The sequence below is a fragment of the Perna viridis genome, chromosome 1 (assembly GCF_037379345.1).
Source record: "Perna viridis isolate PV_CMFRI_1.1 ecotype Kerala chromosome 1, ASM3737934v1, whole genome shotgun sequence".
In the NCBI taxonomy this organism is placed as follows: Eukaryota; Metazoa; Mollusca; class Bivalvia; order Mytilida; family Mytilidae; genus Perna; species Perna viridis.
In genome coordinates this window covers 28,374,691-28,398,375 of record NC_142445.1, presented here as the reverse complement: position 1 = coordinate 28,398,375, position 23,685 = coordinate 28,374,691, and the positions used below count along the sequence as shown (strand labels likewise).

General features: G+C 33.3%; 1 protein-coding gene across 4 annotated transcripts; it reads left to right on the top strand.

Moving 5' to 3' along the window:
* Nucleotides 1–724: 724 nt before the first annotated feature.
* LOC148628180 (uncharacterized) lies at nt 725–21,619 on the top strand. Of its 4 annotated transcripts, none has more exons than XM_088584236.1 (6): nt 725–856; nt 6,367–6,494; nt 7,262–7,411; nt 8,968–9,090; nt 11,519–11,555; nt 12,834–21,619. In XM_088584236.1, exons 2-6 carry the CDS (start codon nt 6,411–6,413, stop codon nt 14,906–14,908), a joined length of 2,469 nt encoding a protein of 822 aa, XP_088440362.1. In that variant the 5' UTR covers nt 725–856; nt 6,367–6,410; the 3' UTR covers nt 14,909–21,619. The 4 variants fall into 4 exon arrangements, with proteins under 4 accessions (XP_088440362.1, XP_088440392.1, XP_088440372.1 ...); XM_088584266.1 differs by lacking the exon at nt 725–856 and adding an exon at nt 869–975; XM_088584246.1 differs by lacking the exon at nt 725–856 and adding an exon at nt 902–1,036.
* Nucleotides 21,620–23,685: the final 2,066 nt, after the last annotated feature.

Here is a 23,685-nt window from a genome sequence, read left to right as displayed (position 1 = left end):
AGAAAATAAGTGTTTTCTAATATTAAAAAATGATTTTTTTAATATTACACATTCATTTGCTAATATTACAAATAAGATTTCTAATATCACAAAACACTTTTTTTAATATTAAAAATTCAATTGAATTTCTAACATTGAAAAATGATTTTTTTAATATAAGAAATTGATTTTCTAATATTAGTAAGTGGATCTGTAGTATTCAATTACGATCTTTTAATATTAGAAAATCAATTTGTAATTTTGAAAAATGTGACTGCTTTTGCAGTATTGCAAAGCGACTTTTTAATATCATAAATTCATTTTCTAATATTACAAAATATTGATTTTTGTCAATTTTGGCTTGTCATAATAAATACATGATTTAGTAATACTTATTTTTCATTTTTTCCCGTCCCATCACACTAGAAAGGAGATATTTTTTGAAAATCGTAATACCAATTATGTAATCAATAAAGGATTTTTTAATGAAGCCAGAATTCATACAAACAAAAGAAACACATCACCAACAAAAAATACCCCGAATCAAACGGGCCAGCCATAGGTCTTGCCTTTTAAAATTCTGTCAACAATGGTTATTAATTATTCCTCTATCTAGATTTTTGATGCTGGTCTGCCAAAGAAAATCACGAATAAAAATTTTTTTTGACATTTTAATATGTCACGAAGAGCTCGATTATGTCGTATTTTCGACTAGATTGTGACGTCATCAAAATATGACAATTTTGCGAGCACCGACTCTATGTCCGCCATATTTGTTGTTGTAGACATACAAACATGGCTATTCAGTCGTATAGTATTCACTCAATTTGAAATTTGTCGATTCCGTTGTTGAGAATTGAAAATTGAATTTGAAAAGGTAAGGAAAGGTCGTTAGTTACAATGCAAAACATTAATTTCCCGCTGACGATGTTGGAAGGGAAGTGGTCGCGCGGCCATTGATCTCGCTTTTGTTTGGATTCATTTACTCGATTAGTGGTAAACACTTCACATATGATGTGAAAAACAAAACACTTTATCCATATTTACTTTGTTGTTGGTACGATATTTATATAATTAGTGTCCACTTCTTGTTAGATTGAGTTTGAAGCGACGTTTCACGTTACGCCAAATTAAAGGTGACATAACACACGTCAACATTGACGTTTTATTTAAATATATATCTACGCGGTTTGAAGCACTTAATGTTTCTATTTATTTAAAAGTGATTACTCATAATGAAAAAAAGAAGCATTTCAATATATTATTGTTTGTCTCAGAAAATATTGGAAGTTTCAGTAATAGGGAGTGTCCTATTTTTTAACTTCTTTTTAAGAGCATACAAATGTAGATATTTAATATATACTGCAAAGTCAGAGATTTGGAAATGGTAAGCAATCCCAAAATCATACTGCCAGACATTTTTTTGTCAAATTTTAATGCACAAATTTGACAAAAAAGAATCGCTTCTATTTTCCTTTTCTCTATTTTGAATATCCAGGCACATAAAATTATAGGCCAAGTGGATGTAGCATGGCGGTGCTTCATATGTGCCTTTAGTTTATATTAACTTACAGGAAACTCCAAAAGCTGATTGAAATCTGTTGCAGCTATCTTCTTTATTTACAAAAAATCTTCTTTAAACAATCTTTGGAGTAGGTAATCTATGCCATTTTGAAAATTAATTTACGATTAATTATCATAATCATTGTCACATATGGACTTAGTAGTTCTGAATGGCTTCCAGTCTATTTTAATTCCCTCATTTAACCAACCAGATTTAAGTAGGATGTCACACAGGACACAGAAAATGAGATGTAGAACTGATTCTATTTCGAGACTGTTCCAAACTTGGCTTTATGAAAGAATCAAAGAAAATTAAATGAAAACATGTTATTGACCCAAGAACACAAACTGAAAGCTTTTAAAGCACACACAACATTTTTTAAATGCCTACAAATCAACAAACCTTTCTGAAGCAAATGAAAAATATTCCGAAAGCTAACAAAGTTGGTGCTTCATAACGATGAAGTCAAACTCAGACTGGCAAGGAAAAAAATAAGGAAATCTCGCACTCCAGGTTACTTGAACTCATTTGAATGGTTCCTTATGGTTTGAGGTACTGGGGTTATAGATAATGTACCCTTTGTATTTAACTTGTGGACTTCGGTAAATAAATTTAGGATAGGGAGGAACATTCTTCAGCGTGATGATTTGGACCTATGCCGAAATTGGCAGGAAAATCTGTAGACAGATGAATAAGTTATGGGTCCTGAAATGGATTTTTTTCCTTAATTTTACATTTCCAACTTTGAAAATCTGCTCTGAGACTACTAGTAGGATGGAATGTAACTCAACATGGCATGAATGTTTGTTAGGATAACCTTAACAATCTGTGTGGAGATTTTTTGTGGTCAAAAACATGGCCACAAATGAGTTCAGCCAAATCTGAACAGGGTAAAATTTACCTACATGGTGAGGCAGACCTATTGAGTGATTCAGGCTTTCTAGAGTCTTTAGTTTAATGCATGGATCCAGAAACGGTATAAAATGCCCGTCATTGACCGATGACCATTTTCCAATATCGGACATAAAAAAGTGTCAACCCTTATGAATTACAGTTTGCATGGATTTATTAGCATATAAACATCCTGTCCACCAGTTTCCTAATTGTTTATTTGAAATTAATTGACAAGTGTGTGTCAATTTTAGCCAATGTGCAGCCACCTGTGACTGTGATTTACCTGCAACTGATTAATTGATTGCATAATTGAATTAACGGTACACGTTCAGCCCCATTGCGTAAACGAATTAATTGAAGTAACTCGGAGAATCTTCATACATTTATTCGTTGATTAATTAAGAAAAAAGATTGACAAGTCCACCATTTTCCCAGCGATCTTTCAGAGGTAATGAAGGCACATGAAACTGAAACTTTAAATCAGTCGTAGTTGTTTATTATTAATTTATCGATTGAATTCTTTTAACACAGAAGTCAACAGACCATTTAAATCATATACAAAATGTGTTAACGATTTTGTTTTACAAGTAATAAACATTTTTTCATCATTCGGAAGTTTTCGGCTGTTTGCCTGTGTGATGAAAAAGTCAGAGTAATATGATGTTATGTTTACGTTAGAATGTCCATGTGTGGTCGAAACTGAATTCGTTCACTCACACTGATATTTTTTAAAACACAGAGTATGGGATGGAATAACACACTTTCCAATATTTATCTTAAAATAACTATATAGTAAAGTTTTTTTAAGTTAATTTTCGATCTGAGCATGTAAAATACTGACAAAAACGTCTGCTGAAATTTGATGAAATATCCGGCATGGGCTGTCAAAATATCTGGACCCGTGGTTGTATGTATAAAAAAAGGTTGAAAGCATATTGTGCTGAATGCTGTATACATACATTTGTTTATGTATCATTTTTATTAAATATACTTTCTTGCAAAAATACATTTGATACAGTGATTAAATACTAGTGATTTAATCTTTAGGAAATAGACAGTCCATTTTACACAATGTAAAAATAAATTTATTAAAAGTCCAAGTAAATTTAAGATCTGATTATCCACAAGTAAAATTTTGTTGCCAATTACAATTGTACATTACATAACTGTGTATGATTATTTTGTTTAATGGGTTGTTAAAAGATACTCATGAAAGGTTATATACATGTAATTATAATAAATTAGAATATATCTATAGTACAAGACAGCCTCAGTTCCATGATCATGATAATTCCTGTAATCTCAATTTATGTGGTGGTATTTTTATACGTCAAGAAAATTATAGCAGATGTAATTATTTTTTGCTGTTATTGTTGATAATTTTTTCATCTCTGTATGAAAACTTAAGTTGTAGTAAACAATATGTCACAAAATTTTGATATATTGTTACTTGCTCTGAAAAAAGGAGTGAAATAGGTGTTGATTTAAATATTTCATTCAATTTTAATAATTCTTTTTTTTATTTGGTTCTTAAATTCTGTTTTAAGAAAATTTACCAGATTTTGAATAGCCTTTATCATTTTCAGTTTATGAAAGGCCAAAGTAGCTTATAAATCAATTGAGAACTTTTCTCTTTCTGGTCTGATTATGAAAAAAAAATCTATTAGATTTTTCTTGGAAATCTCAGCCATCAATTTTTAGCTCACCTGGCCATAGGCCAAGTCAGCTGTTGCCATCACTGGGTGTCCATCGTCACCGTCTGTCATTGTCATTAAAAAACATGGCCACTGTTACTATAAATAGAACATAGGAGTCAGACAGCAGATTTTTGCATATATCTTCAATACTGTTACATTTAGCTAAATTCTGACAGAGGCAAAAGTATTCAGCATGATGAGTTCTATCTATGGTCAAATTTTGGTGTAAATCTGTTGACCCATGTTGGAGTTATTGCCCTTTTTTGGACGTTTTTTGCTAGTTTTGATGTTATTACTTTCAAAAATCATCTTCTCAGAAACTACTGTACAGAATTCAATGAAAGTTGGTATTTCTGCTTTTTAGGGTATCCTTAACAAAATGATGGTTTAGATTTTTGATTGGTTAAAAAACATTGCCGCCTTTACTAAAATAGAACATAGGAGTCATATAGTAGTTTTTTGCATATATCTCCAAAACCGTTAGGTTTGGCAAATATCTTTCAATTGCAGAAATATCCTTATTATAAGGCCTACCAAAGTCTGTAGGGATCAAAGTTGTCAGACAACTTTGTGTAAGAGTTATTGCCCTTGAGAGATGAAAAATGACATTTTTTTTTACAGTTTTCAACCTATATCTTGAAAAACTATGATAGATAGAATGAAACTTTCAATTACTGAAATGATTCTTATTATTAGGCCTACAAAAGTCTTCAGGGATCAAAGTTGTCAGATGACTCCATGTAAAAATTATTGCCCTTGAAAGGCAAAAAATTACGCTTTTGCAGTTTTCAGTCAATATCTTGAAAACTGTAATAGATTGAATGAAACTTCTGATTGATGAAATGATCCTCATGATAAGTCCTACCAAAGTTTTCATGGGATCAAAATTGTCGGACAACTTCTTATTAAGAGTTATTGCCCTTGAAAGGCAAAAATTTACACAGGTGAGTGATTCAGGCTCCTGAGAGTCTCTTGTTTACATGCCTGTCAATTTTGACAGGACATATCATGGTATTGATAAAAGAAAGCTCCCTTTAATTTTACATTAATTTTAAACTTTTAGTTCTTGAGTTATACGTGAAAGATTTTTTTGCATTTAGAAAAGAAGATGGGGGAAGGGTTTATGTTTTCGTGCTTTAATTAAACAAAACCCAACTTTTTTAGCAAGACAGCAAATGCCATGAAACTTAAAGATACTCTTTGTATCCATGGTCATATGCTACCTTTTGTTTTCTATAAAATTTTGATTTTACTTTTTCAATTTTTGGTACTTTTTCATAGAAAGACAGGGTGGTTTTTCCCATTTCGTGCTATAACTGAAAAAAGGCTTCCAGGACACCCAAAAGTCTGCAATAAAGTGTCATTCGAATGGGTTAAAGGTCCATGACCTAGGTTAATGCATACGTTATGCAGACTTTGTATCGCACTAGAACTCTTAACAAATAGGCTTCTGGAACAGGGTTATATAGCTACAAGATTGAAGTCATCACTACAGAAGTTTTATGGTTGTCATCATGATCTCGTGGATGGTTATGGTGTATCCATCTGCACCGTGAAAACTGATTTATTCAACGGGTCATGATTGATTGATTGTTGGAGTTTATCGTGAGAGCAGTTTTCCTTTCCTCGTTTGTCTACACTGGACTTGACTTTTTATGAGCAACTTGGTGGGTGTTTCTAAAAAAACAGAGGACGCTTACCCTACTGGTACAACTGGTTCATGCTCCCAGTTTTTTGTGGAGTCCGAGTTGCTCATTTGCTTTTGTTACTTTGTATGTATGATTTTAGTTACTTTATGTTCTTTGTTGTGTATGTCTATTTACCATGTCTGGTCTTTGTCCCAGGATTACATTCTTTTGATTACCGCTATAACCTTGGTTCCCTTGATTAGTCTTTGCTAAAGGTCCTGGTTTAGAAACTGAGAAACCCAAACCTTGGACCACCACTAATTGGAACCCCTGATCATGAATGTTTTGTCTTTATCAGACATGATTTTCTTATGTTTTTTAGCGGATTTCCGTTATTTCGAATCTGGATTTTACCATTACTATTCTTTTCTATTGTATATTTACTTTCAATTTTGCCAATTTATGCTTTGTTTGTTGACCGCATAAAATCATTTCTGCTTTATACATATATGCAGTCATTATTATAATTCCAAAATGTTTCTTGCCAAATTTTTGTAATTATATTGTTTTTAGTTTTAAAGAAGCATATTATCAATTTATTCAGATCATCATTGTTCAAGAGTAGGATGGAGATCACATGTCCTAAAAATGATAGTTGAAGCGGAATCAACACACATGAACACAGACATGGGGTCAGAGTTACCTCCCTTGTCTGTTGACACCATGTCCCAGGTGAGTTTGATTTGGTTTTAAATCTCATGCTTTCTAAGTTAGATCAAGTGAGGTAATCTATTTTTTTTTTAAATTGGTACGTATGCATCAACATTGTATATAGACAGGCAAAAAGATATCATTCTTCATACAACCAAATCAACAGGCAGATTGATATTTCAAGAATTTATAAGAATAAGTAAATTTGTACCCAATTTACAATGGTTGATATGCCATCCCCCATGTGCATGTGTGTTATATTTGAACTTGGTTACTTGTCATACCTCTACAAACACAGTTTTAGTGTTTGTAGGAATCACTCTATATGTCTGCGTGTCTGTTCACATATATCTTTTCAGCACAATACCTGTCAATCTGCTGAAAGGATTTTAACAAATTCAATTAAAAAATTGGGCATTGTAATGTATGTGAATGTGTATGTCGGAAGAAACTCCTAACTGGGGGGTTTTTCACGTGAAAACCTTGTAACCATAATTTTTTTGAAACCACTCCACAGATTTTTTTGAAAATTTATGGGATGGTGAATATCATGCAGGTGTGCATTAAAAATGATTTATGTCTAGTCAATGGAATGGAAGATTATCACGTTTAAGGGTTTATTAACATGATGTAAATCCACTTAAAATGGGTATTCTCTTCATGAGTTTGTTCACAGTATTTAAAGTGTAAATAAAAAAAAGTTGTATGGTACATGTATATATATTCATGTATACAATAGTGAATTCTTTTTTGTGTACATGAATGAATTTTATGTCTTCTATATTTAGGTACAGCTTAAAGAATTTATTCCTCAGCTGGTGTGTATGGTAACAGGAAGAAAAAGTCCTCACTTTGGAAAAAAACAGTTCAAACCTGAGTGGTGGCCTGAAAGTGTTGCATGGAGAAGTCCTGAGTCAGATAATTCTTTGAGATTACCGGTACAATAACAGCATTAGGGCTTTCGCAGTGAAACAGTGAATTATTTCCCTCTCTAATACTTTTTATATGACCCTGAAGAAATTGTGGTTGTTTAATGTTGTGGTGCATTCAACATCATCCATTTTATGGTCTCTAGACACTTGGTTGTTGTGAAATAAATTGAATGTTAGTTCTTTCATCTTTATAAAATTTTATATCAAGGTTCCGAACTACAGCAGAAAGGTTGATAATGATTTGTGGGATTATTGCCCAAAAGGTTTCGGAATAAGAGACCAAAAACTAGCATTTCATAGAATTTTACTAAATAATTCCAGTAAAAGTATATAGATATATGATATTGCTTCACAATTTTCTTTGCCACAAAGGTCAGGCTGGGATTGGTTTCGGGAATTAAACTTGAACATTTTAGAAGTAAAAGGTGAGAAGCAACTATTTTTCTGATGTCCAGACAATGACATACAACCAAAGGAAGACTGGAATTGATTTTGGGGTTTTGACTTTTATTTAGTGGTCAAATTGGACAAGAAAAGAGTATTTTCCCATGTCAGAACAGTAAAAATGAATGTATCTAGTTTGAATTTTAACTACAAGGTGCAATACAACAAAAGAAAAATTGTGATTGATTGTGGGGATTGTGACTTCAGCCAAGTAAGAATAAGTAGCCATAAATTAGCCAGAAACATTTTTTTTCTAATTTCTGGATAATAGCTTAAGTTAAAGGGAATGGATCACTTCGAAATTGTACAGCAAGATGCCAAACCCACAAACTGCCCAAAAGAAGGCTATGATTGATTTTGGATGTTTTGAATGGAACCATTTAAGAATAAGGGGCCAAAATGAAGCACTTGGATTGTATACAAATGTCTTTACTTGCCCCTACTGTTCAGGGTTTGTAGTTGTATCAAGTTGCTCCCAGTAAAGCGTTTTTATATCTTTTCAGAAAACATTTTTGCACTATTTTTTTAGTTGAACATTTTGTTTAAAAAACTTGAAATCTTAAATGATAGCAACCTTAACATCATCACATTCCCAATACAAACAAAGGTTGGGATTTTGTAGGAATCACAATTGCCTTCACTAAACCTAAACTGTTCAATAATAGAATTCAATATAATTTAATATGGTTGTTTGGCACTATATAAAGATGTCCATGATGATGAAAGACATGTAAGGTATTGCAAGGGGAGTTAATCTGACTGAAAGATTTTCATGATTACAGTTCGAGTGGGAGCAGGAGCAAACTTTAGTGTGCATACCATTACTCACTGTGTTTCTTGGTGATAACAAAATTTTTCAGGTTGGATGTAGCAACCATGACAAATTTGGAAAGGCTAGAAACAAATGTCAAATGGAAGTTCTGTTTTCCTGGTGGAGATGATCTACTACAGTATATATCTTTCCTAAAGTCATGAAATATAAAAAAAACAAAAATATTTATTAGCAAGAATCTATGTTGTTGAGCACTTAAATGATTATTGACAAAAATGTCTAATTATGATATTAAACATTTTGATTTCACAAAGTCAAGGTACAAGCTGGTAACTTCACATTCCAGATAAAAGAACAGTTGTTAAGAGATATAGTGAAGAGTTGTTACAAACACTTAGGACAAGAGAGCTTGCTGACCTCTGACACTGCTCCAGAGATAGCAATTCCAGGTGTTCCTGTTGCAGTACATGTAAGTATTTTGGGGCAGTCAAAAGCTGGGATATGGGTTTAAGTGGTTTAAAATAATTTGTTAATAACTTTTACTTAATTTGTTAATTAGCTCACCTGGCCCTCGATTTCAATTGATAAAATGGTCTTTATGAGAAGGTTTACAAAAGTCTCCAATGGCTTGAAGTTCCATAATGTTCATTTTTTTTTATGCAATATTTAGACAACTCCCAGAAATCTATAATAGACAGTGTTCTCCCCAAGCCCTTAAAGTGCTGCGCTATCGAGTTTTGTACTGTGCTATTTTGCTACCAGCGCTGTGCTATAAACTTTAATTTGAGGATTAAAAATCAATTACAACAGGAAACGTGTGTGCCCTGAGGTCATTTACAGCATCCTACAAGGTAATTAGCAGTGAACACGCTATGGTCAGTTGATCACCGTGTGACCACACAGGTATCTGAAGCCAATAAAAGTTATTACATTGGCCGACATCACCCCACTTGGCCACAAATTAATTCTAATGAAGGTGTAAATCAGATATTAAGTAGCTGTCTTTGTTTTCATATGACGTAACAAATGAATTATAGTCCAATATAGGAAAATCTATTCAGTTGAAGAATAGGTAACAATAACAGCAAAACTTAAAATCAGAAAAATAAAATTACTAAAGGCTTTTGCCCCAAGTCTCATAAAAATTGTGCCCCCGTGCAGATCCGGGTGTCAAAAGAGTAGGCCTGCAGCAGCGCTAAGCATGTCGTAAAAGGCGACTAAATAGTGCTCAGAAACCTAGCTGGGTGCTAGGCGCTCTGCCCACAGATCAACTTGGATGTGTGCCCAGGTGGTGGAATGGGGTACCCCTGGTGTGTTACATGCTGGGGTTGTCAGGCTATAATATGGAAAACTGACTGCAAACCATAGTGGTGCACCGTGTTGGGAAAGATGCCACGTTCCTCACATGTTAAAGAACACTGCTGTGGTATTCCATAGAAGTAGGAACCTTGGCCCTCCGCCACAGGAGGCTAAATTGCCCGACCCTACACATCCCTCCCTGTTCTAGGGGCAATCTAAATTTGTCAGCCCTGTTGCCCTTGTGTCCCATCCCTTATTTATTTCATCATTTCATGTTCATTTTATAATCCACTTCATGTTCATCGCTGAAATATTGCTCTTGGGCATTAAACCCCAATGAACAAACACACAAACAAACATAAAAATGTGGGGAAATGTTTTTTAAGGAGGAAGAAAGGAATATAATTATTGTCGGAGGAATGCAAGGGGTGAATCAAACTTCAGGGGTTTTACATCATGTACATGTTGTGCTTCTTCACCAGTCTTTCATATACAAAGATTTGGAGTGACTTAATGGATTTCTGTCACTGGATAATTTTTTTTTTTAACTGAGTCTGATAAATAATAATTAATGCTACTGGTTTATGACTCACTGATTGTTAAATAGTAAACAACAGACCTATTAATCCAAGTTAATGTCATTTTATATTAATTTTGTACATTATACTTTCCACATTAACAATAAAATAAATATAGAATATGTTCACGTTATTAGTGTCTCCATCGCAATCTTTGAGATGATCTAAATTTAAACATCATGTGATGTCGTCATCTCAAAACTGAAAATTTAAATTAAGTTGAGGATATTTTGATGCAAAATCATATGTGGCAAAGCAACAAGTAAAAAGTCCTTTGCAAGTTGGAGATAATTTGTAGGAAAATGAACTTTATATCAAGATTGATGAGGTATTTTCTTGAATTGAAAATTATGTTCGTCAGAAATCATCTGAGAAAAATTAAAATATTTATTGATCAAAATTACTAGGTATATAATAGGAAAAGTAACACATATGATAAAATGCAACAAATGCACCATCATTTAACCTTTATGAAAAATAGTAAATACAAAGATCACCAAAAGGTCTTCATCAAGTGTAAACACAGCTTTAAGTTAGCTCTGAAAGGCCCCGACAACAAAACATAAAATCTACTGTAACAGAACAGCGACACTTCTTCAAAATACACCAAGAAGTCAAATGACGACAGTTGTACACATTAATGACCAACATTTTCTACACTGTTTACAGGTACATGTCTGTGGTGGTGTTAAATTAGATTTATAAGGCCTTAACTATTCCTCTTTTATGTGAGGTAAAAAAAATTAACTGAAACAACAAATGAGCACACCTTAAAATTCACTCAGAAATACATCCAATACCTCAATATACATTGTACACCATATAGACAAAAGTCACTCCAAGCTAGTTCAGAACATATTAAAGAATGACAACACCATCAAAATTAACAGCATTAGAATTAATGGGTCATTACAATTCCAGTAATGATCTACTTTAGTAGGACATAAACATAAAATTTATTAGTGTACACTCTGGTGTTTGTACCAGTTTAATTATAAATGTACCATTGTTATTTTTTAGGGAAAAGTCATGGAATCTAGTCAAGAAGCAAAAGGAGGTGAGAACTTAAATGAAAGAAGATTGCACTGTTGACATCAGCAACATGCCAGCAGTAAAAGTAAAGTGTGATAGCTTTAATTTGATCAGGCATAAGATCATAAAACGATTTTCGTTCGTCACAACACATCGTGAGAGGACATGGAAATGCCGAGCATCCATCTGTCCGTATGTCTGCATTTTCTGCCCTTTTTTTTTAAATGCTTTTACCTAATAAGCTTGGTTTTGGTATTTGGCCATATTATGAAGAGTTACAGATTAACTTTGACTTTGGTTATGGTTGAATGTTTTTTACGGTAGTTATGGCCCCTGGAAATTTCAGTGAATTTACAGTTTTCCACACTTTTTTTTGTAATGCTTTTACCAATTGATTTTAAATTTCGTATGTATCTTACTATGAAACGTTACAGATTAAATTTGACTTGGGTTACTGTTGAATGATTTTTACGGAAGTTATGGCCCTAGGACTTAGAAAATGTAATGAATTTAGTTTACTGCTTTTTTTTGTAATGCTTTTACCAATTGATTTTATATTTTATGATGTCTTACTATGAGAAGTTACAGATTAAATTTGACTTTGGTTATGGTTGATTGATTTATGGAAGTTATGGCCCTTGGACTTAGAAAATTTCAGTGAATTTAAAGTTTTTCACACTGTTTTTTTTGTGGGGAACATTGGAATGCTGTTCTTTTATTTAATCTGAGAATACTCTTAGTTTTGTGACAGGACTGGCTACATGTATTAAAGTTGGTAGAAGGTTTAAATTTCTATTTAATTGGTTTGGCTTAAGGATGAATTTTTGAGCCAAAAAGGTTTGCCACTGGCTTGTCACCAAGGAGCCCAGGATTTCATCCTCAGTGGTGAAATGTATAATTTTGTTTAATCATTATGCTCTCCCATCACATTTCTATATTAACTCAAATCAGAATTGTCAGATTTTATGACATCACTAATGTCAGTCTCGGGTAGTTTTTTGGTGTCAGAGCCAGACTTATTCAAACAGTTGTAGTGAAACATGCTTCCACCTATACCCTGTAATATGCGAGAAAATACACACAAAACTACACATGTGATTAATGTGCAAAAATATATGATCAATTATTTATAGAAGTGCACTTTAAAGCAACCCTGCTTCTATAGGTTTTCCTGCATCACCCATCAGTGGAAGAAAGCATTGTGGTCATTCTACTATGTCCATTAGTCCATCATGCTGATAGGTATGACTGATTAAATGATTAAATTATATGTAATGTTTCAGTGTTTTCCTTACTGTTTCAGCTTGTAGTCAGGAGAGTGTGGATGATCCAATATGGATTTGTTTTCTATGTGCCAAACAGTTTCCTAACCAGGATGATTTAATGACTCACCAAGATTTATGTGAACAAGAAGAGGAGGAGTCTGAAATTTCTCCTCCTCCTCCTCCTCCTCTTCCTCAACCTATAGTGCTGGCCTCTCATGTACTTCTTCCCCGGCCTCCATCACACATCACCATTCAGCCTCGTAAAGTGACGACTCCACCTCGACCAGTAACATTATTGTACCGCCGTAGAAAAAAATTTAAACAGGAACCATATCTTCCTCCTCCTAAGGAAGACTTTATAAAAGCCTTGTGCTTGTCAGATAAACCAAAGGAGCCACTTCGTAGTGCATCACCTGTAACTGATATTGACAGTGATTGTGAAATTATTGATGTGACGTACGATGAAAGTGCTGCCAAAACACCAAGGACTCCTAAGTCACTAATGTCACAATTAAGTAGGGATGTAGAACATGCTGGTCGTAGAAGACATTTTAGTTTCTCACAAACAATTGATCTTCCAGAAGAATATAGCACAGAAGATTCTGACAGTGAAGCTGAATATGGTGCTAGGAGAAAAACAAGTACACCTTTCGGAACATTACTAGTTGGCATTGATTTAACTTCACCTCTGGGACAAAGGGTGAAAAAACATTGGAAAATCAACACAAATTATTCCATAGTTTCTGGAGATAAAATTGAAGGTTTCTGTTCAGGTCCAATGAACAATGACTTTGTTGAGAAGTTAAGGCATCGTGGTGAATCTTCTTACCCAACTGTATTCAATAAGAAAAATAGAAAGCATATGGCTAAGCATAAGCATCAGTATAAGTTTACTTCAGGTCAGAGAAAGGAATTCATGCTACGATTAAAAACGGGGCTTACAAAGAAAAGTCGAAAACTTTTGAAAGAAATGGTAAAATGCAATGTGAAACTTGAAAGGTTAAAACCTGGAGTTATAAAGAAATGGATGAAGTCTAAACCACCTCCACCATACCCTTATGCCTACATTCGTAGAATGTTTGAACAGGAACATCCTATTATTAAGAAAATAGTTCCAAAGTTTTCAGCTGGACCCAAGTATTTTAAACTTAGACAAATAAGTGATGGCCTTCGAAACTTAAACAGACCTCACAACTTACTTCCAAATCAACGTATGGTCACACAAGTAGTTCATAATTCTGATGGTACTAAAGGAATGAGGATAGTGCCATCAAATGTACCATCTTCATCTGCCAGGCAGCAAGTCGGCAATACTGGTACAAACAGAAGAAAACAGGCATTTGATAAAACATCAGTTCGACAAAGTGATATTGAAATTATAGAACTTTCATCTTCTGATGACTCTGATGAAGAAATTGGCAAGAGCACGAAGCAACACAAACCTACTGGATCTCAAGGACAAACAATGACTCATTTCAAAAACATGAGTAGAGTTCAACAAGCACAACAAGGTTTGAGGGTACCAATGCCAAACCAGCAAAGATTTTCAGTGCCCGGGCAAATGCAGAGGTTTCCTGGCAATGTTTTGCCAAAAGTTAATTTTCAGTCAAGGCCAGACATTAGAACAAGAACAGCTAGTCCAAATAATACTAGGACCAGAATATTTCAAGGTGTAAAGGGCATTTTGAGTCCATCATCCTTACAGAATACTATACAACATTCCTCCCCTCCTGCTGGCAGCACATGTAGGGAAGACTCAAAACCTGTATCAGGTTTGGTTAATAGAGCAATATTTAAAGATTCTATGCCACAAATTTTGAGAAACTCACAGAGCAGTCCTCAAAAGATGAAACCTGTGCTACAAACATCTACTTTTCCTGGATTTATTCCTATTCAAACAACAGTAGCAGTTCATACACCTTCAGCAACTGTTCCTCCTCACTCTCAAACAAATGGATCTGTAATTTTAAACACTGCTGTGCAGAAAAGTGTTCCTCCTAGACCCTCCATCATCACTAAGTCTATGTCTGGGTCACCAAAACCTGTGGTATCACAAAACAAACCCAGAGATGCCGTTTTTGAATCAGAAGTTATTGTGATTGATGATGATTAGTTCTGTGTATTTTGTTAGACCAAAAAATAATATGTCAATTTCCTTTGACCCTACCTACCATATTTTTTCGTGCTTACCTTAAACATTTTATGGACATTTTTGCTTACCGGGTAAGCACTGTTAACGTCTAGATTATTTCTCCATTAATCATTGTAAAATGTTTTTAAAATATAAAATAATTTCCCGACCAGTACCCACCTACCCTTTTTATTTTTTTTTATTTAAGGAAACAAGACTAGTATTTTTTTTTGGCGTATTTCATTTTCATTTATTTTAAATTGAAGGTGTATTACATTTTCTGGTTACTTTAATTTTGTGATTTAAGTTTACAATGACCAAGTATCCTTAAGATCAATTCGATAAGGACATGCTCTTTTTACACCATTTTTGGGTTATGTTTGTCCATTTTTAAACTATACATTGTACATGTAACAAAATAAATAAATAGCTTTAACATGTTAAAAAAAAACACTTCCATGAACCTAAATTTTAATTTGTCCACTCTTCACTGTGGAGTCACCATTTTTCTCTTTTGTGTCTCAGCTTATTAAAAACCGAGGTAAATTTGATTCATTTCCAATACTTTTAATTTGATTTTCTGTAAACTGAAATACTATTAAACTTCAAAAATCATTACATTAATTTTGTTATGTAAGCAGAGTAAGTGAACTACAAGCATATTTTGAAGTGGTGACACCACTGTGTTGGGTGGAGATACTGTGACTCCACTCACATTATTTCCCCTATATAGATAACATCAGGGTATAGACTTGGTCTTTCCTTGATTGAATCAGTGTCTGGTAGAAAGTTTAAAATTCATTGTCAATTATCCAGTTGAATACTAGTGCCATAGACATTTATCAGATAACAATCATTTGACCAACTCTGTTTCCTGAAGTTAACTACATGTATATTTTGCTGAAATTTTTCCATTTGTATGGAGTCCAAATTGTAAATCAGGTAAAACAGGTAAAACAGGTAAAGCCAACATGCAATTTTTCAAATTTGTGGCTTTATTGTCCTTTATCAAACAAATTTGTGACAATAAAATGTCACAAATTTGTTTGATAAAGGACAATAAAGCCACAAATTTGAAAAATTGCATGTTGGCTTTACCCAATCATTGTTTACCTGTAATTTCAATGTATTTAGAACTTCTAGCAAATGTGGTGCAGGGATAACCCAATTTGATAAGCAAACAGATAAATAATTCCAATTTGTGTATTTCTGAAGGGCAAACAAGCATTTATGTTTGTTGCATATTGATTAAATAGAAGATGAAATTACTGATCAATTGGCAAAATGATGTAAGCATATCTGAAGTTTATGTATATTTAATGGGAAAGTTCATTGTATGAATCATTTGAATTTTCATAGTAGCAATCTCATCTGATGTCTACAACTTGCAAGCAGTTTCAAGTCTGTTCAGAAGTAGAATTTACAAATATGACAGACAACTCTTGTCACCAAGAAACAAATATCATCTTTACAACAATTATTACTGTCAAGTCATTTATTTTATTTATTTTCTTCAAAAATGGCTTGCAGGGAAATTTTGTGTTCAAATAAGTCAGTTTACGGGATACATGTGTAAGTCAGCTTTAAGTAGATTTAATAAATAAGTATGACTAAAACCATTTGATGTAAATTCAGAATTATTGTGTTCACAGGTACATGTATAAGTACATTTTATCATTAACAGTTATTTATCAATAGTTTTGTGACAAGAAAAATCAACTTGAGCATTGTTAAAATGTACATAATGTTAGTTTTAAATAATTGCTATTGTAAAACAATAAGGTCATATTGATGTCTGAATTTATAATTTTTTTTTGTTGGGTTTCATTTCAAAATCAATACATGCTTCTTGTAGAGCTTAATTTCCTGCATTAATTTAATATCAACAGCTCATCTTTTTTAAATATAGACTGTCAATTTGTGTTGTTGGGTTTGAATATTGCTCTACATAAAAATGCAATGATATGAATGTGTAAAGTTTAATAGTGGCATATTATATTGCATTGGTTTGTTAGTATTTATGTGTAAGATTGTAATATCTTATTTATTTTTTGATTCCTTGGTTCAAGGGTATATCTAAATTACTTAATTGTTGTGCATATATCTTAAATGAATTTAAATTTGAGAGAATACATGAACTCGGTTATTTTATGTACAGTCAAACCTTGTGAAGGGGGTAGACCTAGGGTAAGTGACATAACTCTTGAAATCAGTGATACGTTTATCATTTTCAGTTTCACAAAAGCCTATGAAGCTTTCCTTTGAAACAGAATGAAATCAGTCCAAGTCACTTAGATGCTTACATGAGATTGATGTAAAATGCTGAATACAAACGTTCCAATGATTGCAAGAGTAAGTGTCCCTTACCCTAGTTCTGAAGTCGAAGGGACCTGGCAAAAATGTTTATCATTTGAGTCATCCAAGGTCAAGTATTATCAGGAAATATATTGATCTTGTTTCCTTTCTGCTTTTTATATGACTTGCGCACATTATATTGCTTGTACATGTACATGTACTTTACTTAATTAGGGCTACTTGGAGATGTCCTGCAATTGTATCAGGAGATAATTTTTTTTGTGTCATATTTCAGTTTTGTTATAAATGCTGTGAAACATCAAATATTTTAGGGAAAATTCTTTTTTGTCTTTTTTCCTAAATTGAAAACATTTTTTGGTACATACATGTAACATGTTGCTTTGAATAACTCAATATCGGGAGCATCATCAAATCCTGGACACTACATTACAAAGATAAAATTTTAGATTCACTAGTGAAACAAATGTAGTCTTATAAATACACCAGTTACTATCATCTGTTTTGTGTGTAAAAAAAACTTCATCAGTTTTTAGCTCACCTGGCCATAGGCCAGCTGAGCTATTGCCATTACTTGATGTCCATTTTAAACAATTTTTCAAAACTCTTCTTATCTGAAACTACAAGGCCAAACTGAACCAAACTTGGTATGAATGTTCCTTACGGTATTCTGCATAGAACTTATGGGGGATTTTTGATCCCTTGAAAAACATGGCCACCGAATAGAACATAGGGGTCAGACAGAAGTTTTTCAGGTACATCTTCAGATACCATTAGTTTTAGCCAAATTCTGATAAGGTAAAAGTGTTTAGCATGATGAGATTTATTGCTGTTTTATCTTCTTCTTTGAAATCATTTGACCAATCAGAACTTGGTATGAATGTTCCGTAGTGTGTTCTGCATAGAACTGATGTGAGGATTCCAGGTCCGTCAAAAACATGGCCACTGTTACTAAATTAGGACATAAGGTCAGACAGAAGTTTTTCTCATATCTCCAAATCATTAGTTTTTGCCAGTTCTGACCTTGGTTAAAGTGTTCAGCATGATGAGATCTATCTATGGTCAAATTTTTGTTTTAATCTGTTCAGCCATGTTAGAGTTATTGCCCTTGCTGAAGTTTTGTCCCTATTTTTAATGTTATTTCTTTCAAAAGTATTCTGGTTTGAAACTATTAGACCAATCAGACCCAATCTTGGTATGAATGTTCCTTAGTTTGTTCTGCATAGAACTGATTTGGGGAGTTTTTATCTGTCAAAAAACATGGCCGCTGTTACTAAAATAGAACATAGGGTCTGACAAAAGTTTTTCACATATGTCTCGTAATGTGTTAAGCCATGTTGAAGTTATTGCCCTTTTTCAATGTTTTCTTTTTAGACGGATGTTTTTCACATATATCTCCAAAATCGATAGTAGGTTTAGCTGAATTCTTTCAGTTCTCAAAATGATCCTCCTCAGAAAGCCTACAAAAGTCTGCATTGAGTCAAAATTGTCAGATGACTCCATGTTAGAGTTATTGACCGTGAAAGGTGAACAATGTTGTTTGTTTTTTTTAGTTTTCAGTAAATATCTTGAAAACTGTGATAGAGAGAATCTTTCTATTGCTGAAATGATCCATATGACACATGCAAGTCCTACCAAAGTCTTCTTTTAGTCAAAATTGTTGGACAACTTCTTGTGAAGAGTTATTGCCCTTGAAAGGCAAAACTTTTAGCAGGTGAGAGATTCAGGCCCACTTTTTTTATATTATTAAGTATCTAATGTCATTGTTAATGTGAATTCAAAACTATGGTTATTCAAATTTGTTTCTTTTTATTACACAAGCTATTTTGTTTAACAAATACACAGATCAAGTCATAAAGGCGTTGGTGAGTAATTACATTTGCCTCTTTAAAACAAACTTCAATCATGGTTTTACTAAAGCAATCAGATTTCCCACTAATTACTTCAAATTTAGGAATCTTAGTTACTTAACCTTGAAGTCATATTCAGTTGTAAAACTGTATTCGAGTAAGGGGAGTTTTGCCAGGACTGTCAATTAGTTCGGGTTATCCAATATTTCAACTGTATTGAGTTTGACATATCAAGGTTTGACTGTAAATTGATGATTTATTTATAAGTGTTGCATAAGAGCAGTGATTAACTTTCAAAAGCATGCAAAATGTGACATTTATTCTCAATATTTATGAACCTTTAAAACATGCCAATAAGGTGTTTTTCTTGAAAGAGAAATTCATACTCCTCATTGATGTTAAAGGTTCTTCACTTTTAAGATTAGCTTAGCTCTAAAACCTGCAATTTTTTAACCATGAAGTGAACCGTGCTTATTCAGTACTTGTCAATTTCATTTTGTTAAAAATTGAAAAAAAAACAGTTGTTGAATTTCTTGCATTTTGAAGCTTATCACAGAAAAAGTGAACATTTTGTTGCAAAGAACAGTATTATGATAAGTCCATCATTATGTAAATGTATGTTTTTTCCTTAATTATTATTTTATATAATTGGGCATTAGGTGTGTTGTTTTACTAACTTGCTAAAAAATCAACAAAAAGATTTTTTTTTATTTTCCATGCATCAACTTTGATCATTTTTTCTATGTTATACATTTAATAATTAAGGTACATTTTGTGGTTTCTGAGACAAAAAATGTCAATGTTTTGTCCACATGCCGTCCATTAAAATAGATGAATTACTCTATTTAATAGGCCTTGTAAATATTCTTTTAATTTTATATTAATCTTATAGAAATTGTTCCCTTCATATACATTATAGACCTAATATCATGATGTTCTTAACATTTGTGATAGTCAAGTCATGATAGATCATAGAACATACAATGAATGCTGTTTCTATTTCCAGTAAATAATGCTTTAACTAATAAATGCGTCCATAAAGTATATGTGGGTTGTTCAACCTGACAATATTTTCCCACACACTCCTTAAGCTCCTATGTTGCCCGAATCTATTCACTTACAGTAAGTCTTTTGATGCTGCTGTATTAAGTGCTGGAATCTGTAAGCATTAGGCAAAATTGAAAAAAACATTGAATCATGCTCAGAAAACATGCACAAATTTTACAATTGGGCACATTTGGTCTATTTATTCAACGGGTCATAGTTTTCCTTCCCTCGTTTGTCTACCCCGGACTTGACTTTTTATGAGCAACTCGGCGGGTGTTTCTAGAAAAGCAGAGGACGCTTACCCTACCGGTGCACATGGTCCATGCTCCCAGTTTTTAGTGGAGTCCAAGTTGCTCATTTACTTTTGTTACTTTGTATGTATGATTTTAGTTACTGTATGTTCTTTGTTGTGTATGTCTGTTTTCCATGTCTGGTCTTTGCCCCTAGATTGCATTCTTTTGATTACCGCTATAACCTTGGTTCCCTTGATTACTCTTGAAGACAAATCGACAGTTTGGTTTACAGAGAATAACACTTAATATGACTCCAAAAATGATGTAGTCATACATGTAAAATGGTGTAGTGATATGGTCATTCATAGACTCATCATTATTACTCTTTAAATATAGTTTTTTTATTAAGATCTTCCTATATATAATGGTTCTGATGATAATTTACTCCTTGAAACTCCTGTACAGCATATCGAAAATTGAAATATATATTATTGTTATTTTTGTATATACAATGGATCTTAATGAAACTTTTAACACAAGGTTCCATCCCCCTCCCCCCTCCCCAATAAAAAAGTAAAGTTTGTGGCCGCAACTAAAAATGAATGTACTTTTGGTCTAATACTGAAGTTAACTCAAGTGTTTGGCTCTGTTAGTCTTTCATTCTAAATTGTACAACTTTTATTTATTTCCAAGGTTAAATAGTCATGACCTTTGAACTTAGTCAATCTTTGTAAGTTTTAGGCTAAGACCTTTTAGAATAGGAGATCCAGAATTATGTCTCTTCAGATAGTATGATATAGATTCGATCCTCTATTTTTTGTGTCAATAGAAGACATTATGTGTTGCTAGATGTAACACTTTTAGAATCTTGATTTTTTTTTGTAATTTTGCTGTTTCTCATACAAGAAAAGTGAATTTTTATTTATTGTACATTTGTAAATTTCTGCCATTAATTTAAATCATGTAGTGTTTCGTACTCTCCTAATGAACACAGCCATTGTTAATTTTCGTACTTTAACAGATGTTTATATGTAATTTTGTGCTATGAATTTGAACCATGCAGAGGTTCCTACTGTAAATTACTGTACATGTACATATGTTTATGTAAGAATGAGAGCTTACTCATTGTTCGGATTTTTGTGAGATTTTCCGTTTGAATGATGAACATTAATTGATTATGAGTCACATGATTAAAGGTATGCCTTTATTGTAGAAGGCTTAAAGAAATAAATGCATACATGAGAACTCTTTATGATTTTGTTGGTTTAGCTGAAAAGGAATTATTTAAATTTTTGCAGCCTAGTTGTTTTAAAGATGCCCTTGCCACAAAAAAGACCCGATAGTCATCAGTCTGTCTATCTTGTTTGTCCTTCCATCCATGTGTACTAAGTGTGTCTAGGCTGTAGTTATTTGGTCCTGGTATAGAATTTTGACATTCGGCATGAAGGTAGATCAGCTGATCAGAAGAACGAACGCCATAGTTTTCGACCTTTGACCTTGAAGGTCGACCTAAAGGTCAAATTAATGATTTTGCATGACAGGTTTATGTCCGAGATTTATTTTGGGAGTTATGACTTTAACTGTTTAGAATTTAAGGAACATAAAACGGCGGGGAAAATCATGTTTGCGATACCCGGACAGCAGCTTAATTATAAATTAATAAACGTCAATGATATTGTACCACAAGGTGGCATACTGCGAAAGGACAGTTGATACTGATTTTTGGGTTGTTATTTGAACCTTGCAGGAATTAGGTGTCCGAATGGGCCCACAACCAACAAGCATTTTCATGATAACCTGAAAATACTATAATGTAAGTGAATGGATCTATGAAATTATATCTTCAGGTACCAAAAACACATTGTAGGCTGGGAAAAATTTGGGGGGTTATAACGGGAGTAACTCATTATGAATAAAGGACCAAAAGGGGGTCACCTTGATTATAGTTAAGTCTTCTTATGTCAAATGTTTAATTTGAATTAAAATTCAGAGCTGCATCAAACTTGAATGGTGTGTACATGTAGACTTGCCGAAACTGTTCAGGGTTCGACAACTGCAGTCGTATCATGCTGCGCTCTGGGAGGGATTTATTTGTGTAGGCCTTTGATAATGGGCATAAAAATGATGAAGATGCTGTTTTGCATGCCATGATGTGACTTTTGACCTTGAGATTTGACTGCAAGGTCGAATTAACGATTTCATGCATGGCCGATGCTCAGCATTTGTATTACAGCGGAGTCCGGTGTTTTTATTTCACTGATATATAGGTTGGGTATTGAAGGATCTCCTGGTAGTGCATCTGATGCATAGTGATAGCTTATTTGAAACCCAAAACGTACACATATAGTTTATTGGTTTCTTTGCATTAGATATGTATAGTTTTATACGACCGAAAGTGGTATGGCGTTGTCGTCTTAGCCGTCCGTAGACTCTTGGTATTCGTGCGGTAACTTGAGTATAGGTTGTTCTTTATAAGATTTTACAACACTATTCCAAACTACAATAGTATATATATATAATTTTTACTACATGATGTCATACCACAAAAAGAAGACGGGTTGTTTTTTGGGGCAGTGACTAAGTAAGAATATGAGGCCGCAAAGGGATCAGAAACAAGTATTTTTTTCTGATTTCTGGCGTGAAAGGAAATGGATTGCTTTTAAATAACCACAAGGTAGTTTGGAATATAATAACATTATATAAAAGTGACCACTTCGGTTCTTCGTCAAATTTTATCCTGTGTCAAATTGATACCTTTATTTCACTGTATTTACACACACTTTGAAATTAATCTTAAAAGCAAAAAATAATAATATTAGCCTAAATGCCTAAATAATGGATTTTTTTGCTATTGCCATCACTTGGCGTCCGTCGTCGTCTGTCATTGTTGTCGTGGCTTTAACAATGTTTCAAAACTTTTATTTTCTGACTCAATTAGAACCAAACTTCGTATGGTTGTTCCTTAGGGTTTTATGCCTAGAACTGGTGTGATGATTTTTTTTTCAAACATGACCACCATTACTAAAATAGAACTTAAGGGTCGGGACAGCATTTATTTTCACACATATTGCCTAACCTGTTAGGCTAATCCGAATTCTGACTGGGTAAACCGGTTCAGCAAAATGAGATCATTTATGTTGAAAATTAGCAAACGCATGTTGGTGCTATTTTCCCTTTGGACGTATTTCTGCTATTTTTAAAATTATTCTTAAAAAAGTTATCCTCTGACACTACTGGACAAATTAAAGCAAAACTTGGTATGGATGTTCCTTTGGGTATTCTGCCTTGAAACGATGTGGAGATTTTTTATCCATAG